At 37.4% G+C, this 17,767-nt stretch overlaps 1 protein-coding gene across 1 annotated transcript in view; it reads left to right on the top strand.

Moving 5' to 3' along the window:
- The window catches only part of CEP162 (centrosomal protein 162), a 118,803-nt gene that overhangs the window by 94,480 nt on the left and 6,556 nt on the right, over nucleotides 1-17,767 (top strand). Inside the window, exons 21-25 of the mRNA XM_043964663.1 lie at nucleotides 1,061-1,165; nucleotides 5,234-5,452; nucleotides 7,652-8,304; nucleotides 9,458-9,599; nucleotides 11,676-11,774. Coding sequence (XP_043820598.1) covers nucleotides 1,061-1,165; nucleotides 5,234-5,452; nucleotides 7,652-8,304; nucleotides 9,458-9,599; nucleotides 11,676-11,774 — 1,218 coding nt within the window. The remainder of the gene's footprint in view (nucleotides 1-1,060; nucleotides 1,166-5,233; nucleotides 5,453-7,651; nucleotides 8,305-9,457; nucleotides 9,600-11,675; nucleotides 11,775-17,767) is intronic.

Below are 17,767 nucleotides of genomic sequence, written 5' to 3'. Positions count from 1 at the left end.
TATGTCTACATATTCAAAACTGAATTTGTCATCTTTATCCCACAACTAGCCCTTTTTAATATCTCCATTTTTTGTTGATGGCATGATCATCCTTCTAATCACCCAGACTCAATAGCTGTCTTCTTCAACTAATTCCTCACCCTACCCCCAGTATCCATCTGATGTCAAGTTCTATTGATTCCAATTCTGCCATAGCTCACAAACCTATCTACTCTTTTCTACTTTCACAATCACTACTATAATCTGGTCTCTCATCACCTTCACCAAGACTGCTATAACAGTCTCCACACTTAGATCCCTACTCCCACCTTCTCCCCTCCTAAATCCCATCTTTCTTCCTGCTTCCTGTTTAGCCTAATACACCGTTCTGATCATACCCCTTCCTCCTTAAAAATAGTTAGTGATTCCCCGCTGTTTACCAAATGAAGTATGACCCTCTAAACCTGGGCATTCTTGGTCTTCCATTCACTGGCTTTGACAAACCTCTGCAGCCCATATTCCTCTGGGCTCTGCTTGCATTCTTCATTCTAGTCACACCTGACTACTTCTGCTCCATCCTCCTTCTGTCCTCTTTGATCTCCTTGCCTTTGTTTGTATTCTTGGCCTGAAGCAGACTCTTTCCTCCCAACCCTGGCCACATGAAATCCTAAAACAGACTCCAGCCTTTTCAATGAGCTCCCCAGTCTCTAAGCTAGAATGGATCTCTCTCCCCTTGAATTTCTTATCCCTTTTACTGTCCACTGTATGAAAGTTTTTTGTGTGTACATTTTTCATTTCCCTTATTAGATTATAAGCCTCATGTCCAGTTTCATCATTGCATTCTCAGTGCCTACCATGGTGCCTTGCACATGTAGTAGACACGTAAATGTTGGCTGAATTGAATCACCACCTAGTCCATTTATCACTAGCAGAGAAAAAATAAAGCAAGCAGTTTCCAGGATTGTTCGTTCACCCACTGAAACCATTGAAAGGCTCTCCTTCCATGGGCCACACACCACATGCTTATTTTACATGTTAATAAGACTGCCTTTCAATCTGCCTTTTTCTTGTGGTTGAACAGGTTGAGAAACTGAAAACAGAAGCTGGGAACCAGTCTGCACAACAGAAGTTACGTCTGAAAGACAGAGCAGTTGATGCTAAAAAAATTCAGGATCTTGAACGACAAGTATGTTTTAGACTTGATAACCAATGTTTTTTTCCTCTATGAGGAAAACTAATTTTGTTGGAAAACACTAATAATGTTACTTTAGATCTATAATTTCTTTTGATATGCATGAGAAGAACAGCATCTAAGTATGAAGGAAGGGATAATGAAAGCAGGTATATTGTAGCCTCAGTTTTGTTTTTTGGTTTTTGTTTTGTTTTGTTTTTAGTGAGGCAACTGGGGTTAAGTGACTTGCCCAGGGTCACACAGCTAGTAAGTGTCAAGCGTCTGAGGCCGGATTTGAGCTCAGGTACTCCTGAATCCAGGGCCTGTGCTCTATCCACTGCGCCACCTAGCTGCCCTGTAGCCTCAGTTTTATCTAAACTAGATAAATGAGAGTTGGACACATGCAAAAACTGATTTTGGCATTAAAAATATTTGTGATACAGAATTTAAGAAAAAATAAAGTAGTAAAGTATATGTAGGGAATTAACACAAAAATATAAAACCAAGCAGCATTCTCCAATAGGTAAGTGGCCAATAGATATTGACAAACATTTCTCAGAAGCAGACAATCACATAAAGATTGTTCTAAATTGCTAATAAAATAAGAGTAATGCAAATTTTAAAAAACCTCTGAGGTTTCACTCACACCTAGAAAATTTGCAAAGATGGCAAAAGATAGAAATATTCAATATTGGATATTGGATTCACTTTTGTAAGACAGATAAACTAACTATAAATGGTGGTTAGAGTGGCACACCAAGAAAACTGAATAAGCCAAAAGAAACTCCCAAAGAAAAAAAAAACCAGGACAAATATTCAAAGAAAAATTAATTTCTTTCCCTTTGTAACAAATATAAATAGTTAAGCAAAAGAAATAATCACATTACCTGTATCCAAAAATACTTACCTCATTCTACAACTTAACTCTGATCACTTCTTTGTCAGGAGGTTGGGCAGTATGCTTCCTTGTCCATCTTCTGGAATCATTGTAGTCCATTGTATTAATCAGTGTTCTTAAGTTTTTCAAAGTTGTTTACCTTTTAGGTGTTATAGTTATTGTATTAATTGTTCTCCTGGTTCTGCTAACTTCACTCTGTATTAGTTCATACAAGTCCTCCCAGGTTTCTTTGAAACCATCTTTTTTGTCATTTTTATGGTACATTAATAATTCATTACATTCATGTACCACTTGTCAAAGGATAAGAATAGTTCTTAAAAGAAGAAAGGCAAGCTATCAACAGCCATATTAAAAAATGTTTCAAATCTCTAAAAGTAAGAAAAATGCTAATTAAAACAGTTCTGTGGTTCCAACACATACCCATTAGAGTTCCAGGAGTTAATGTTTACAGATGGGCTAAAACTATGTAATTCTTAGTGCCCTCTGGCTCCATAGAATTGAGAGCCATTTTATATTTTCCTTGGTTTCATGGGTACTTATGGCCAAAGAATTTATCACTAGGTGTTCCATCGTACTGACAATAAGGTTCCCCCTGATTAGCTTGGCTGGCCCTCAGAACATATATACTCTGTTACTAGAATTGTACTTGAAGCATAGAACTTTTCAGAACTTGCATTCCACTGGTATAGCTTTTGCAAACCTATGTTCTTCACTAGGCCATGAATAAGGTATCAAAGGCAGACTTTGTGGAGGGTTTCAGTGCTCTCGAGTTTATTTTGCTTGATATATACCAAATCAAACCAAAATGTCAGGCAAAGTAAGAATTTTAGAACTATTTACCCAGTTGTAACTACTATTAATCATGGTTGTGTGTTTAAATTAAAATATATCTAATAACAAACTGAAAAGTTAAAATAAACTATATCTAGTAATATAAAATATATAACTGATTCAATTTCTCATTTTTCAGAATATTTACTGTTTTGTCTTTCATTATTTTTCAAAAATTGCATTTGTCATTTTCTTATATTTTGTTGTACTTTATATGATGCATGTATTTCTAATCTTGTTAATTTTTTTCTATAGAGACACATTATAATTAACTTAAAATTGACATATCTTTATGGTTAGCAAGGTATATAATAATGTAGTCATTATTATATGCTTTTATTGTAGTAAAGGTCACAACAAATTTAAGTTATTTATTTAATTTAGCCAGAAGTTATTTATTTATTTAGCCAGAAGTCCAGTGGGTGCTATTTTGATGCACATGAAAATGAAATTTTCTAATTAGTGGCATTTTGTCCCTCTTTCAATGAAAAAAATACTTAGATACAAATAGCACTATGCTTGTCATTTTAGACATTTAAGAAAAAACTTCCCATTTTAAAATAAATTCTTGGTCTGAGCAAGTAATGTCACCTTTCTGGGCCTCACTACTTCCATCTATAATGTAAAGGTGTTATTGAGTAAAAAGTAAAACATGGTATAAAGTTGAAGAATATATTATAAAAAGAAATTTTCAAATAATTAATAGGATTTGTTTTAAAATAAGAATATAGAATTGTGTCTTTAAAATTAAATTTCATTTAATATAGAAAGTAAAAAATATGCCATTTATGTTGTTCCTTTAATTCATTCATTGTTTTCATGTGTGTGTGTTCTTAAATTTAAATTAAGTTCTTCCTTAATGTGTGACCTTGTTTTCAGTTCTTTTTTCCAAAGAATTAATTGAAATATAGTATGATCTTTGCCTGAATCCCATAGATTAACTGAAAATAGCCTTTTATAAAGCTGACTTAAAGAGTCTTTCAGTCTCTTCCTCTACCAAAGTGAAAGGAAACATTTTTAATTGCTTCAGTTTCAGCAGAAGTTAGTAAATTTTCAAAGATACTGCAGAGAATAGTAACAGATGTGAAACTGCCTAGTAAACTATTCAGCTCTAGGTAAATGTAAGGTATTTTTACTGCTGCTACTATAGTCAGTTAGAGAAAATGTTAGACATAGTTCCTGTTCGTGCAATGGGACTATAGAGAATTGAAAGGCCCTTAGAGATCATCTATCTAGTCCAGTTCCCTCATTTCACAGATGAGAAAACTGAGGCCCAGAAAACTGAATTTGCTTGACCAAAGTCGCACAAGAAGTAAATGGCAGAGTCAGGATTTGAGCTCATCTTCTGGTTTCAGATTCCACATTTTTCCCACCACCGCACTGTCTCCCTTTGGCCTTTGAACAGTTTAGACTCTGAACTGCCAGGGTTCTTAAGTCATCATCTCTGAGGGAAACAATCTCAATGCAATCTATACTATACTACAGATAGTTCTCACTTTACATATAAATTCACATTCTGCAAATTTGATTTTATGTAAAGAATTCTGAAAGAAATCCACCCCCCCAAAAAAAAAAAAACCCCACCTATGTCAACTTTACTGTATAGTACTGGGCTCTCTCTCTGGACTCCTGCCTGTTGGCTTGGCACTCCACGTCCTCCTTTACCTACCAATCCAAAAAAAAAAAAAAAACCCTAAAACTAAAACCTCCAAGTGAAAGCAGAAGGGATGGGTAAAGAGATAGCCCCTCCACAGCCAGATTGGGGACCTGATTTGAGATCCTCCAGTGTTGAAAGAGTAGATTTTCGCTCCATTTAGCCCACCCTTCCACACATCTGTCAGCTGTCTGCCTGCCTCAGGTACCACATTTGTCCCCAGACTCCACATGTCACCCATCCTTTCCTCTATGTGTCCTTTCCTCTCTGTCTCTGTGTCTATGTCTGGCCCCTGTGTATCTGCTCCCCCAACCCACTGCCTCACTGTCTTCTTCCTCCCAGTCTCAGCTAGTCCCCTGCATGTTCCTCCTCCTGTTCATGCTTCTCTGTCCTCATATGTGTATATGCCCTTGAACCATGTGCCAACCCCTTCCTGCCTCTTTCCCTCCCTTCCCCAGGTCTGCAGCAAATTTTCATTACATAAACGTCACTTTATGCAGAAGTCTCCAGAACAGTCCACTTATGTAAAGGAAAAGCTGCACTTTGCATTTGATACAAGTTAGGAGTGTGATGCAAGCATTAATGGTGTGAGAGTTTTGTAAAAACAGATATGATGGATACAGTCCAAGCTGTCTAAGGTTATACATTCAGTAATTCCCTATACTTGTTAATTTCCATATTGCCAATCATATTTTAATAGGTGAAAGAAATGGAAGGAATTCTCAAAAGAAGGTATCCTAATTCTTTGCCTGCTTTAATAATGGCTGCATCAGCAGCAGGTGATACAGATATTTCACCTAAAAATACAGTTGAATTTTTGGAAAAACGCATTAAGAAATTAGAAGCTGAACTTGAGGGTAAAGATGAAGATGCCAAAAAAAGTCTTCGTTCCATGGAACAGCAATTCCAAAAAATAAAGGTAAGAATATGCTGTTTCTGATACAAGGACAATAGAATGGCACAGATAAGAAAGATCTAGAGAAACTCCCAACACTTATTATGGCTAATACCTCCTCTTATTACCTAAATGTCTTACCTAACTCTTGGCACAGTTGTCAGCATTGTCTCACATCGAGTCAGGGCCAAGAGTAGCCAGGGGCTGTGCCCAAAGTCCTTCATGGTAGGCTAGCCTGGCGTGGATGGAATGCTGTGGAACAGTAATGTCTCAGGTAGTGAAAGAGGAGGTCATCCATGGCAACAGAATCCACCATCCTCAAAACTTAACAGGAGGTTGAGTTAACCAGTAAGCCCAACCACAGTCAGAAGGAATAAGCAAGGTACAGAAGTGCAGGTTAGCATCGTGGCAAAGTTGGAGTCCAAGAGTATAAGCACGAAATCTCGGCCTGTTCGTACAGGCAAGAATTCAAGAATGCAGATGTCAAACAAGTATGAGTTTATACGGTCATTTCAGATTTGACCTGTTTTATCTTGGAATTATGTCAGCCTCCTTTGAGAGCATACTCATCTTCTTATGAATAAGCTTCACCTGTGGGTAGCTTCTGGCAGCCACTAGTGAGAAACGTGTGGCAATGGCATCCTAACATTAGGCCCTCCTACAGTATATTTTCATTTCATCAATAGAGCTCTCACAGCAATTTTTATAAGAACTATTTTATTGAAATAAGAATAAATTGCCATTTATTCCCCAGAGCAACGTAATTCCAAAAGCAGGAGAATCATACCTCTGAAATTTCTATAATTTAGAATGCCTATGACTTTTCCTGGGGGTGAAGACAGTGAACAGATAGGGAGAAGGGGGAACATGCCTTCAATAGGCACCATTTACTTTCCTCTGTTGTTCGACAAACTCTAAAAGATTGTTTAAAGGAGAGAGAGAGAGAGAGACAATAAAATTTGATAAAGAAAAAAGGCTTAAGAAACCTTTTTCTCCCTAGTACACCTTTCCCCCTTCAAATCTGTGTGGTCCCTAACACACTACCTTGAATTTTGTTGTTGAATCATTTCAGTCATGTCAAACTCTTTGGGACCTCATTTGGGGTTTTCTTGGAAAAGAAACTGGAGTAGTTTGCCATTTCCTTCCCCAGCTCGTTTTATAGATGAAGAAACTGAGGCAAACTGGGTTAAGTGACTTGCCTAGGGTCACCCAGATAATAAGTATCTGAGACCAGATTTTAATTCATGAAGAGTCTTCCTTACTCCAGGCCCAGAACTCTATGCACTGCACTACCTAGCTGCCTTGAATTTAGAAGATCCTTAATGTTTCTTTAATGAATGAGAAAAGTAAAAACTATGAATTTCTCAAGCAGAAAAGCATTGGGAAATGAAGGATAAATAAGATGTCTAGTAAATAATGGCAACATAAAGGATTTAATTTTGAAATATGCTTCATATTTGGAATTTCCCTGACCAGTTGTGGCCTATTAAAGTTATTTATTTGGGGCAGCTAAGTGGCACAGTGGATAAAGCACTGGCCCTGGATTCAGGAGGACCTGAGTTCAAATTCAGCCTCAGACACTTGACACTTACTAGCTGTGCGACCCTGGGCAAGTCACTTAACCCCCATTGCCCAGCCCCACCCCCCAAAAAAAGTTATTTCTTTTCTGTCCTATCTATTTTCTATCCCATTGGTAAGTTTCCAGCTCACCTCCGTCCCTCCTATGAGATATCCCAATTTCGATGACAGAGTTAGTAACCAGATTCACTCAGAAACTACTTCCTAATGGTATAGTTATTTATTTATTCAGCCTGTATTGTACACAAAGCCCTTTACTGTGGTTGCTCTGAGCAAGTTTCAGAGAAATAAATTAATCGCTACCTTTCAAGAATTTATAATCTAATTTGAGAAGACTTGAAAGAACAATTTAGAAAGCAACATATCAACAACTCATAATTATGAAACAAGTATTCAGAGTACAAAACATTGCTAAGTATTTAACTGTTTGTTGCCTCAAGGGGTCCTGAGCAAGAGTTATTTGATCTGGGTGTTATGTATGTGTTAGATAATAGGTAGATGAATGAATAAATGAGGTCCCAAAGCATTTTTTCACAGGGGGAATGTTTTTGTTTTATTCTGAATGATCGGCAGGCCACAGCATTCTATTAAGTACTTTAATAAAACTTAGAGAAGCTCTTGGGCATTATATTAATTTTTCTCCAGATTCAGTATGAACAACGAGTAATGGACCTCGAACAGCAGCTTGCTGGTAAATTAACAGATGAGCAACAGAAACACGAAAACGATGCCAATATGAAGGACCTGGAACAAGAACTTTATGACATGAAGGAGGCCCATCGGGTTACTGTAAAAACCCTTGAAGCTGAAATAGAAATTCTTAAAAATCAAAAGTTAGAACTCAAGAAGAATGAAAGAGATGATAAAGATTTCCAATCGTTAGAGTTCCAGGTGGAACAGGCTCACACAAAAGCCAGATTAGTAAGACTTAATCAGGAGCTGGCTGCAAAAGGAAGAAAAATACAAGATCTTACAAAAACTATAGAGAAACTTCAAAAAGAAAGACGATTGATGTTGTCCAATCCAAACTCAGCTGACAAGCCTGGAAGTGAAGAAAGATTGGCCAAAAAAGTGAAGAAAGATCTTTTGGTCTCCAGTAAAAGGAATGCTGAGTCCTTCCCAGAAACCTTGGATAGTAGATTGTATGAACCACATGCCTTTGCAGATTCCCACATATCAGAAGTTGTGCAGGAAAACTCCAGATTAAAAAATGAGCTGGAACGACTGTCTACAGAATTGAATGAGCAGAGGGCAAGATCTGAAGCAGCTCTAGCCCACTCTGAAAGTACTGTGAAAAGGTAAACAGTTAAGTGAACTTATTAAAACACTCAATTATAATGTTATCAGAAGATTAGAAATGTTAGAGAATCTGAGACCTTTCGGTTATCTTTTCATTTACATTATCCTTCCTTACACATTTTTGGGGGGTTGGGGCAATGAGGGTTAAGTGACTTGCCCAGGGTCACACAGCTATTAAGTGTCCAAGGTTACATAGCTAGTGTCAAGTGTCCGAGGTCAAATTTGAACTCGGGTCCTCCTGGATCTAGGGCCAGTGTTTTATCCACTGTGCCACCTAGCTGCCCCCACTTACACATATTTTTTAAATAATATAATAGATTATTAACTTATTTATGGCAAGGGCATCAATTCTTCAGCAATACACAAAACCCTCATAGTCAGAAAAAGTAGTCTAACAGTAGCTTCCAGGATTAGCATAAAGATCTGTTCACCTCCACAAACCTAAATCTGTATGGAACAAAAAGTGATGAGTAGTATCTCTATTAAAACTGTAATAAAGACTATTGAGACTGACGGGTGGAGCAGTGAATACAGCATGGGACTTGGAGTCAGAAAGACTTGAGTTTGAATCCTGTCTCAGATATTTACGAGCTGTGTGATTCTGGGGATGTCACTTAACTTCTGTCTGCCTCCATTTCATTATCTGTAAAATGGGGGCAAAAATAGCCCCTACCTCCCAGGGTTGTTGTGAAAATCAAATGAGATAGCATGTGTATAGCTCTTAGCAAACTTTAATGTGATATACAGATGGATAGAAATATATACTAACCATTATTATTGAGAACTTCAAGCAGATAAAACTTTAATTGTTCTCAAAATTCATTCAGGAGATTTAGGTACATTTTTTTTTTGTGAGGCAATTGAGGTTAAGTGACTTGCCCAGGGTCACACAGCTATTAAGTGTCAAGGGTCTGAGGCCGAATTTGAACTCAGGTCCTCCTGAATCCAGGGCTGGTGCTCTATCCACTGTGCCACCTAGCTGCCTCTAGATACATTTTAAATGACTAGAGGTTAGGAATTTTGCTTTCTATTCAAACAGAAAGGTACTCCCTTCAATAATATGACGTTCCTGGAAATAGTTCTTTGTTAATTCAGTATCAGTAGAAGCTAGAGAAGCAGTTATGCCCAAGTCTTCTTTTCTCATCTTTCTAGAACCAGAGAAGATGCAGCAGAGCACATTGCGACCCTCAAAGCCTCTCACCAGAGAGAAATAGAAAAACTCCTCTGCCAACATGCTATAGAAAATTCTTCTTCCAAAGTAGCTGAGCTAAATCGCAAAGTCTCAACACAGGAGGTATGCGAAAATAATTCTGCATTTATTTTACCAAATCTGACTTTTTTAGAGGCTACTTAAAGAGCACTATTTAATTTTGACCTGTAGAATATAGGAAGGGGAAATTATTGGGTTTTTGTGGAAGGTGATGCTCTAATTTTAATTTTTCTATTTTAATAAAATGAATCCTGTAAAAATTGTATTGGCCTCAATATAGTCTGTATGCTTTTCCCCAAAAAAATCAGGCTTAAGTGACTGTTATTTTTCATTTCATTCATTTTAATAACAAACTGTTGTTTTTATTATGCAGTCTTTTTCCTTTCACAGACATGTAATTTTATGGGACAAACTATATTTGAACCAATACCATAGTTTTTTGCAGCTTTCCCAAATAAACTTTTCCTTAAGTGGGTTTTGCTATACATATATAGTGAATTCATGGTAGATGAGGTTTTGACAAGTTAAATTAGGGTTTTGGTTAAACTCTTAAATGCAAGATCATCTTATGTTTTGGATCAAAAGTCATTTAGTCATTAGCCTTACCCCATTACCTTTTTTTCTAGTAATCATTATTTAACATGCTAACAACTTATAAGCCTGTAACAATACAGCTTAATGATACTGTCTCATGCCAGCTGATACATTGCTGTACTAAATATCCAGTATGTCATACTCTATAACTTAGGTGCATTAACTCTATAAGTTAAGTGCATTAACAAGTTTTAAAAGTAGCATCTCAAAAAGTGCTCTAAATCACTATTGATCAAAGAAATGCAAATTAAAAAACTCACCTCGCATGTATCAGAGTGGCAAATATAACAAAAAAGGAAAATGTTGAATATTGAAGGGGATGTGGGAAAACTAGAGTGCTAATTGGTGGAGTTGTGAACTGATCCAACCATTCTGGAGAGCAATTTGGAACAATGTCCAAAGAGCTATAGAAGTGTGCATACCCTTTGATCCAGCAACACCACTGCCAGGTTTATAACCCAAAGATATTCCAGAAAAGAGAAAAGGACCTACTTGTACAAAAATATGGTGTGGTGGCTAAGAACTGGAAAACAAAGGAATTCCCATCAGTTGGGGAATGGCTAAACAAATTGTGGTATATGATTGTAATAGAATACCATCTTGCTATAAGAAATGACAAATGGAATGATTTCACAAAGGCCTAGAATGGCTTTTGATATATAGTAAACTATGTATAGTGAAGAGAGCAGATGTATGAACTGATAATATAGTGAAGTGAGCAGAACCAAGAGAACATTGTGCACAGAGACAGCAATATTGTTTGATGAAGAACTGTGAATGACTTAACTATCCTCAATAATACAGTTGATCCAAGACAATCCCAAAGGACTAATGATGAAGCACACTATCCACCTTGAAAGAAAGAACTGATACCGATTGAACACACACTGAAGCATGCTATTTTTCACTTTCTTTCCTTTTTTCTTTTGAGTGTTCTTATACAGAATGACTAATATTATAATGGTTTGCATAATTGCACATGTATAACCTCTACCCGTTTGCTTACTACCTCAGGGAGGGGGTAGGGATAGAATTTGGAACTCAAAACTTTAAATAAAAATGTTTATTTTTAACAAAAAGTAGCATCTGAATAAAACTTAAACTGTGTTTTAACTTTCATTTCAAGAGAATCAAAGCATTTGACAAAAAGAAGCATTTATTTTGCTTTGTAACAATACTAAACAATTCAGCTTATAATGCTTAGATTTAGACATCTGCCATTTCAAAATGCCTAACATCAGTTGGAATCCATTAGATTAACAATAGTTTTGAGGCCTTCAAAAGACTAGTAGAAACCAAATATTCTCAAAATCTCCAAGTTGTACTTCAAGTGTACTTTATTTTAAAGTGCTGGATCTAAGAAAAGGGATATCCCTGTTTAGTCAGTTTAATCAGTATCCTTCACCAGAAAATTGTATCATTTTAATTTTGACCCCTAAAATTAGCAATAATATAGTAATCAAAATACTCATGAGATAATATTTTTGTATTTTTTCAAATAACTCTTCAAAAGCTAGGTGTTTTGTTTTTTTTTTTTAATGTAGCATGTTTGACACATTTCCCTAGGTCCTTATAAAACATCTCCAAACACAAGTTAGTGAGCTGCAAGGAAATAAAGAATCTTTAACAATTTCTCAAGCCCGAGAGGAAATCCTTCAAAAAGAGGTAAGAGATAAAAAAGAAAAGGTGCAATGATTTTCTGTTATTTTTGCAATGTCTATCAAGTTCTTGTTTCCGTGTGTTTTTTTTTAAACAAAGAACTAAATAGAAGTAACTAGAACCATCCAACCACATGTCAAATATGTCTCAGAAAATTATTCATGTGTGAATTGATGCCTAATATTCTTTTCCCAATCTACAGTCAAAATGTTAATGATTGGATCAACAAGAGTATTTTTGTATACAATAGATACTAAACTTAATTTTTTTCCCAGTTACAAATACTTAACAGTGGCAAAAAATGTGCCATGGTTCATTAAAACATGAGATTTTTTAGAACTAAAAGAATCATTTTTGTGGTTTATAACTTATTTTTTCTAATTACCAAGTAAGAAGGCAAAATATTTAGGGAAATTTCAAAACACAGTTTAGAAGGTTGCACGTGTTATCTTCCTTAATGACTCATTATCAATATCTTTATAAATTTTCATTAATTGGCAGAATCCTTGATATGAATAACAGTTGGTTCATTTAGGAATGGGTATAGATGTTATTTAATAAAGTCATAAATCACCTGGATTTAAATCATGAAATCCCTGAACCTCCAGACCAGAAGGGATCTCACAGCCCATCCATCCCTACCTATATAGTAGTTCCCTCTGCTTATTCTAGCTTCTCATGTTAATATCTGTAATGAAAGATTCATTTCACTTTTTTAGTAGTTGTGATTATTAGAAAGTTTTTCATATTTTGAGCTAAAAATCTGCCTCTCTGGAACTTCTACCAATTTTTTCCAGTTTTCTCTAAGGCCAAGCAGAACAAGCCTCATCCTTTTCCACATGACAGTCCTTAAAATAGGTGAAGACAGTTATCATGTTGTGTCCATCCCCTGCAGTCCAAATCTCTTGTTCAGGCTATACATCCCTGGTTCCCTCTACTGATCTTCACTTAGCATGACCTTGAAGTCCCTCCCTATCCTATACTTGGGATCAGTGAGTGAAAACACTTTGTTCCAGTGACCATGAAGACAGCTGAAGCAAGTGCTATGGAGTGCTTAGAGCTTGGTCAGACATTACAAATCCCAAGGTTACCCACTGCATCCCAGGCCATCACTGGTCATCTTGACTTTCGTCTTGCCACTGGACTTCGAGGACTCGGGAAGAGAGAGCAAGGCTGATGCCTTTGTGCAACTCTGCTTCACTTAAATCCAGTTCATATATAAGTCAGCACATCTCTGATGATATCATTGGTCCTTTTTGAAAATGAAGGACCAGGGGCAGCTAAGTGGCACAGTAGATAAAGCACCAGCCCTAGATTCAGGAGGATCTGAGTCCAAATCTGGTCTTAGATACTTGATACTTGCTAGCTGTGTGACCATGGGCAAGTCACTTAAATCCTCATTGCCTCGCAAAAAAAAACTCCAACAGTAACAGCAATAATAATTCATGATTCTCTAGATGTTCTCTAAATTGTCAGGGTGACTTTATAAGATGTGGTATCCAGAACTGAACATAGGGGGCAGCTAGGTGGCGCAGTGGATAAAGCACCGGCCCTGGATTCAGGAGGACCTGAGTTCAAATGTGGCCTTAGACACTTGACACTTACTAGCTGTGTGACCTTGGGCAAGTCACTTAACCCTCATTACCCCACCAAAAACAAACAAACAAACAAACAAAAAAATGAAATGAACAGAATTCAAACCAACAAAATGTTTCAATTTAAGAAGGTCCCCAGCATCAAGCCATGGCTTGATGCTCCAGCAAGGAAGTTGAGGAAGAGACCAGATGGGTGAAGGGAGAAACTGCTGAGAAGGTAGAATGAGGAAGAAGGAAGGGGAAACTGTGGCAGAAGCCACAGGAAGGGTCCAGCATGTCCAAGTCTAAGAAAGGGCTTTTGGGTCTAGTAGTTAAAAGATCATTGGTAACCTCAATGAAAGCAGCTCCAGCGAATGATAGGGAGGCAGCAATTCCTTTTCATACTTCAGGGCCTCTTTACTACCTTTGTTTAATGTTTCCAGGAATATTGCAGCTGTCCCTTGATGTAATTTTTCAACATTATTTATAACATCACATCAAATCTTTAACTCACCATGTATTTAAACTTGACTATTTCTACCCTAACATGAAAGAACATAGTATTTTTAAATGCCATATAAAATAATGACTTCAACCCACACCTGTCTATTCTAGCAAGTAATATAGCAAACCTGGCTATAAGGGACTATATTCTCTCCAAGGGTTTTGTAGGTAGAGTTTTCAATACTAATGTCAAAACAGCCTTTAGTTTCCAAAAAATATATATCTAATCCTCTGGTAAGGAATTTCCTTCCTCCCCTTCCTCTAGAATTTTGCACAGTGCTACTCTGAGAATTATATTGTGTTACATGTTACTTTTATGACTATATGCAATTGTATAGCTATCATGATCAAAGATAGAAATTTTATGCCCCTCCAAATTGCTCAAAACATGATTGTCATTGTTAGATTTTCCCTTTTAATGATTTTTTATATCGACGGTTTTTTAGTTTTCAAGGTATCTTTCTTCCATCTTCTAGCTCACTGAGCCATGGCATTTTCTATTTTATGGCCAGATCATATTCTTGCATTTCTTAAGACTTTTAAAAGTTTTTTTCAGCATATAAACAGTTTTGCTTTTCAAACCCTTAACAAATGTTTTGAGTCATTTGTCCTCTTCCAAGAATAGTTTTTTATAATGACCTTTAATACTACTAAGAAAAAAAAATTAACTTTTCTGAGTATCTAAAATTTACTTGGCTGAATTTAAGAATCAAGAGAATGGATATTAAAGTGTTTCTCCTAGTGAAGAAACTAAGAGAAACCACCAGCTGGACACCTATAAATCCCAGTCCTTCTATTTGCAGTTTGGATTTTGATTAAATTTTCACAGCACCCCCTTTCCCAATCCTCTGAGCTAAGGACCTTGCCACATTTCACAAAAAAAAAAATTGAGTCTAATCACTGAGAACTCCCTTTTCTTCCTTCCATCTCATCTCAAATCACTCAGATATCTTCCCCAACTATCTCTTCTATCTCTGTCTATCATGAAAAGGTAGCCTTTTTTGCCAAAGGAAGGCCCATTAAATGCATCCTCAATTTCATCCCAACTTCTCCAACAGATTGTCCCCATCATCATCCTTACTCTCTTTCTAATCTTTAACCACTCCCTATGTATTAACTCCTTCCTGGCCATCTGCAAGCATGCCCATGTCTCCCTATCCTTTATTTAAGGTGTTTTTTTGTTTTGTTTTGTTTTGTTTTGTTTTTGCAGGCAATGGGGGTTAAGTGACTTGCCCAGGGTCACACAGCTAGTAAGTGTCAAGTGTCTGAGGCCGGATTTGAACTCAGGTACTCCTGAATCCAGGGCCGGTGCTTTAACCACTGCGCCATCTAGCTGCCCCTATTTAAGGTGTTTTTTGTTTGTTGGTTTTGGTTTTGGGTTGTTGTTTTTTGTTTTTTTTTTTTTTTGTGGGACAATAAGGGTTAAGTGACTTATCCAGGATCACACAGCTAGTAAGTGTCAAGTGTCTGAGGCTGGATTTGAACTCAGATCTGCCTGAATCCAGGGCAGGTATTTTATCCACTGTGCCACCTAGCTGCCCCCTTCCCCTATCCTTTAAAAAAGCAGACCTCATCCCACCATCTCTGCTGGTGATCATCCTCTATTATCTCCTCTGCTAAATGTGAAAAAAAGCATATACAATCAGGCTCTCCACTTCCTTTCCTTAATCAGTACCAGACTCTCTGCAGTCTGGCTTCTGACTTCAACATTTGACTGAAACATCTCTCCAAAGTCACCATTCATCTCTTAATTGCCAAAGCCAGTGATTTCAATCCCCATCCTTCTTTCTCTCTGCAGACTTTGATACTGTTTGTTACCCTCTTCTCTCAAATATTCTCTCCTTTCTAGGGATTCATAACTTTGCCTCTTGTTCTCCTCTTACCTGTTCAGCTGCTCTTTCTTAGTTTCCTTTGCTGGTTCTTCAGGTCATATCCAGCAACCATGAGTGCCCCTCAGATCTCTATCCTGGTCCCTCTTCTGTTCTCCCTCCATTCTATCTCATTAGTTCCCAAGGAATCACTTATCATCTCTATGTAGATGCTTCCCAAATCTATTACATAGGCCCAGCTTCTCTCCTAAGCTCTGGTTTCACATGACTAGCTGCCTTTTGGACATATTGAACTAAATGTCCCAGAAGCATTTCACACTCAATTCTAAAACTGAGCTCATTATCTTCCTTTTCAAACCCTTCTCTCTCTCCATTCCGGTAGTTAACAACCTGCTCATGCCTTCATCGTCTTGTCCAGACTATTGCAATAGCCAGTGATCTTCTCGCCTTAAGGCTCTCCCAATTCCATCCTGCATACATCTGCCAAAGCGATTTTCCTAAAGCAGAGGTCTAACCATGTCCCACACACCCCACCCCCAACTCAATAAACTTCAATAGCTCTCTCTTATCTCTAGGATCATAAATAAATTGCTCATTTAATGCTCTCCTTTATCTAATCATAAACACCCCTGCCCTAATTATATTCTCCACCCTTCCCTATATCAACCCCATGATGAACCAACTCAACTCATCCACTTTTGAGTCCTTTGCCTCTTACCCCATCACTCACTGATCAAGCTTTCCCAAAGAGAGTCCAACCCAGTATTACTCCTGTCACCTCCCTCCTTCACTCCTAGTCCTATGAAGATGAACAGAGCTGGAGAAAATCATGAACCTGCACCGATCAGGTGCGCTACAGATTTATGTCATCTAATCTTAACCGGACCCTCACTGTAACAAGGCAAGCATTCCATTCCTTCCTAATCTCTTCTCTATCCACTGCCCACAGCAGTCTTCCAAACCTTCCTGTCTCTCTCTTCACAAGTTTTCCTTGGCACTAATTCCCCCCACCCTCTCAGTTAAAGACTTCACCTCATATTTCACTGAAAAATGAGGGCATTTGCCAAGAGCTCTGCCTCTCCCCTTCCTCTTTAATTTATATCATTCAGACATCTTCCCCCACTCCTCCTTTACTCCAGTCTAGATGCAGAGATAGCCCTTCTCCTTGCCAAAGCCAGTCGTCCCTCTACATATTTCCTTGAGCCCATCCCCTCCTGATTTCTCCAGCAAGTTGTGCTCACTACCATCCCCACTCTTTAATCTTCAGTTTCTCTAATCTACTAATTTCTCTAATCTTCAATTTAATCTACTGACTCCTCTGCTGCCTAAAAATATTTCCATGTCTCCCTCTTCCTTAACATCTACACCCCTAGCTATGGTCTTACATATCTCCTCTCCTTCATGGCTAGAGTCCTTGAGAAGGCCCTCCACACCAAGCGTCTCCTCTTCCCCTCTTCCCATTTTCTTCCAAACCTTCTGTATTCTGACTTTTAACCTCATCTAAAAGTGCCCTCTCCAGACGTATTCATTATCTCTTTAAATGGCAAATCTAATGGCTTTTTTCTTACTCCTTATCCTTCTTGATCTCTCTGCAGTATTTAACACTATTGATCACCTCCTTCTAGACATGCTCTTTTCACTAGGTTTTTTCTTGGACAACACTTTACCTCTATTGCCCCATTCTCCTGTGCTTATTACTAAACTCCAAGAGTTTACCCTGGTTCCCATTATCTTTTTCACTCTATACTGTCTCACTTCCATGGATTCATTTAACATATTTATGCGGATCATCTACAAAAATATGATATCTATATCACATATCTATAGTATATTGAGATCTGAATCTTAGTTCCAGTGTCATATCACTTTTTGGCTATCTCAAATTAGATATCCTTGCATTTCAAACTCAACCTGTCCAAAAGTGAATGCATTCTTTTTCCCAATAAATCCTTCCTTCTTCCAAACTTCCTTTTTGCTGTTGACGTCACCATCTTCCTACTCATCCAGGCCTACTACCTCATTGCTATCATCAATTAATTCTTGACTCTTACTCCATATATTGAATATGTTGCTGAATTTTTTTGTTTCTACC

Source organism: Dromiciops gliroides, chromosome 4, assembly GCF_019393635.1.
Source record: "Dromiciops gliroides isolate mDroGli1 chromosome 4, mDroGli1.pri, whole genome shotgun sequence".
Taxonomy (NCBI): Eukaryota; Metazoa; Chordata; class Mammalia; order Microbiotheria; family Microbiotheriidae; genus Dromiciops; species Dromiciops gliroides.
The sequence above is the reverse complement of the archived record's forward strand: the minus strand, read 5'-3'. Positions and strand labels throughout refer to the sequence as shown.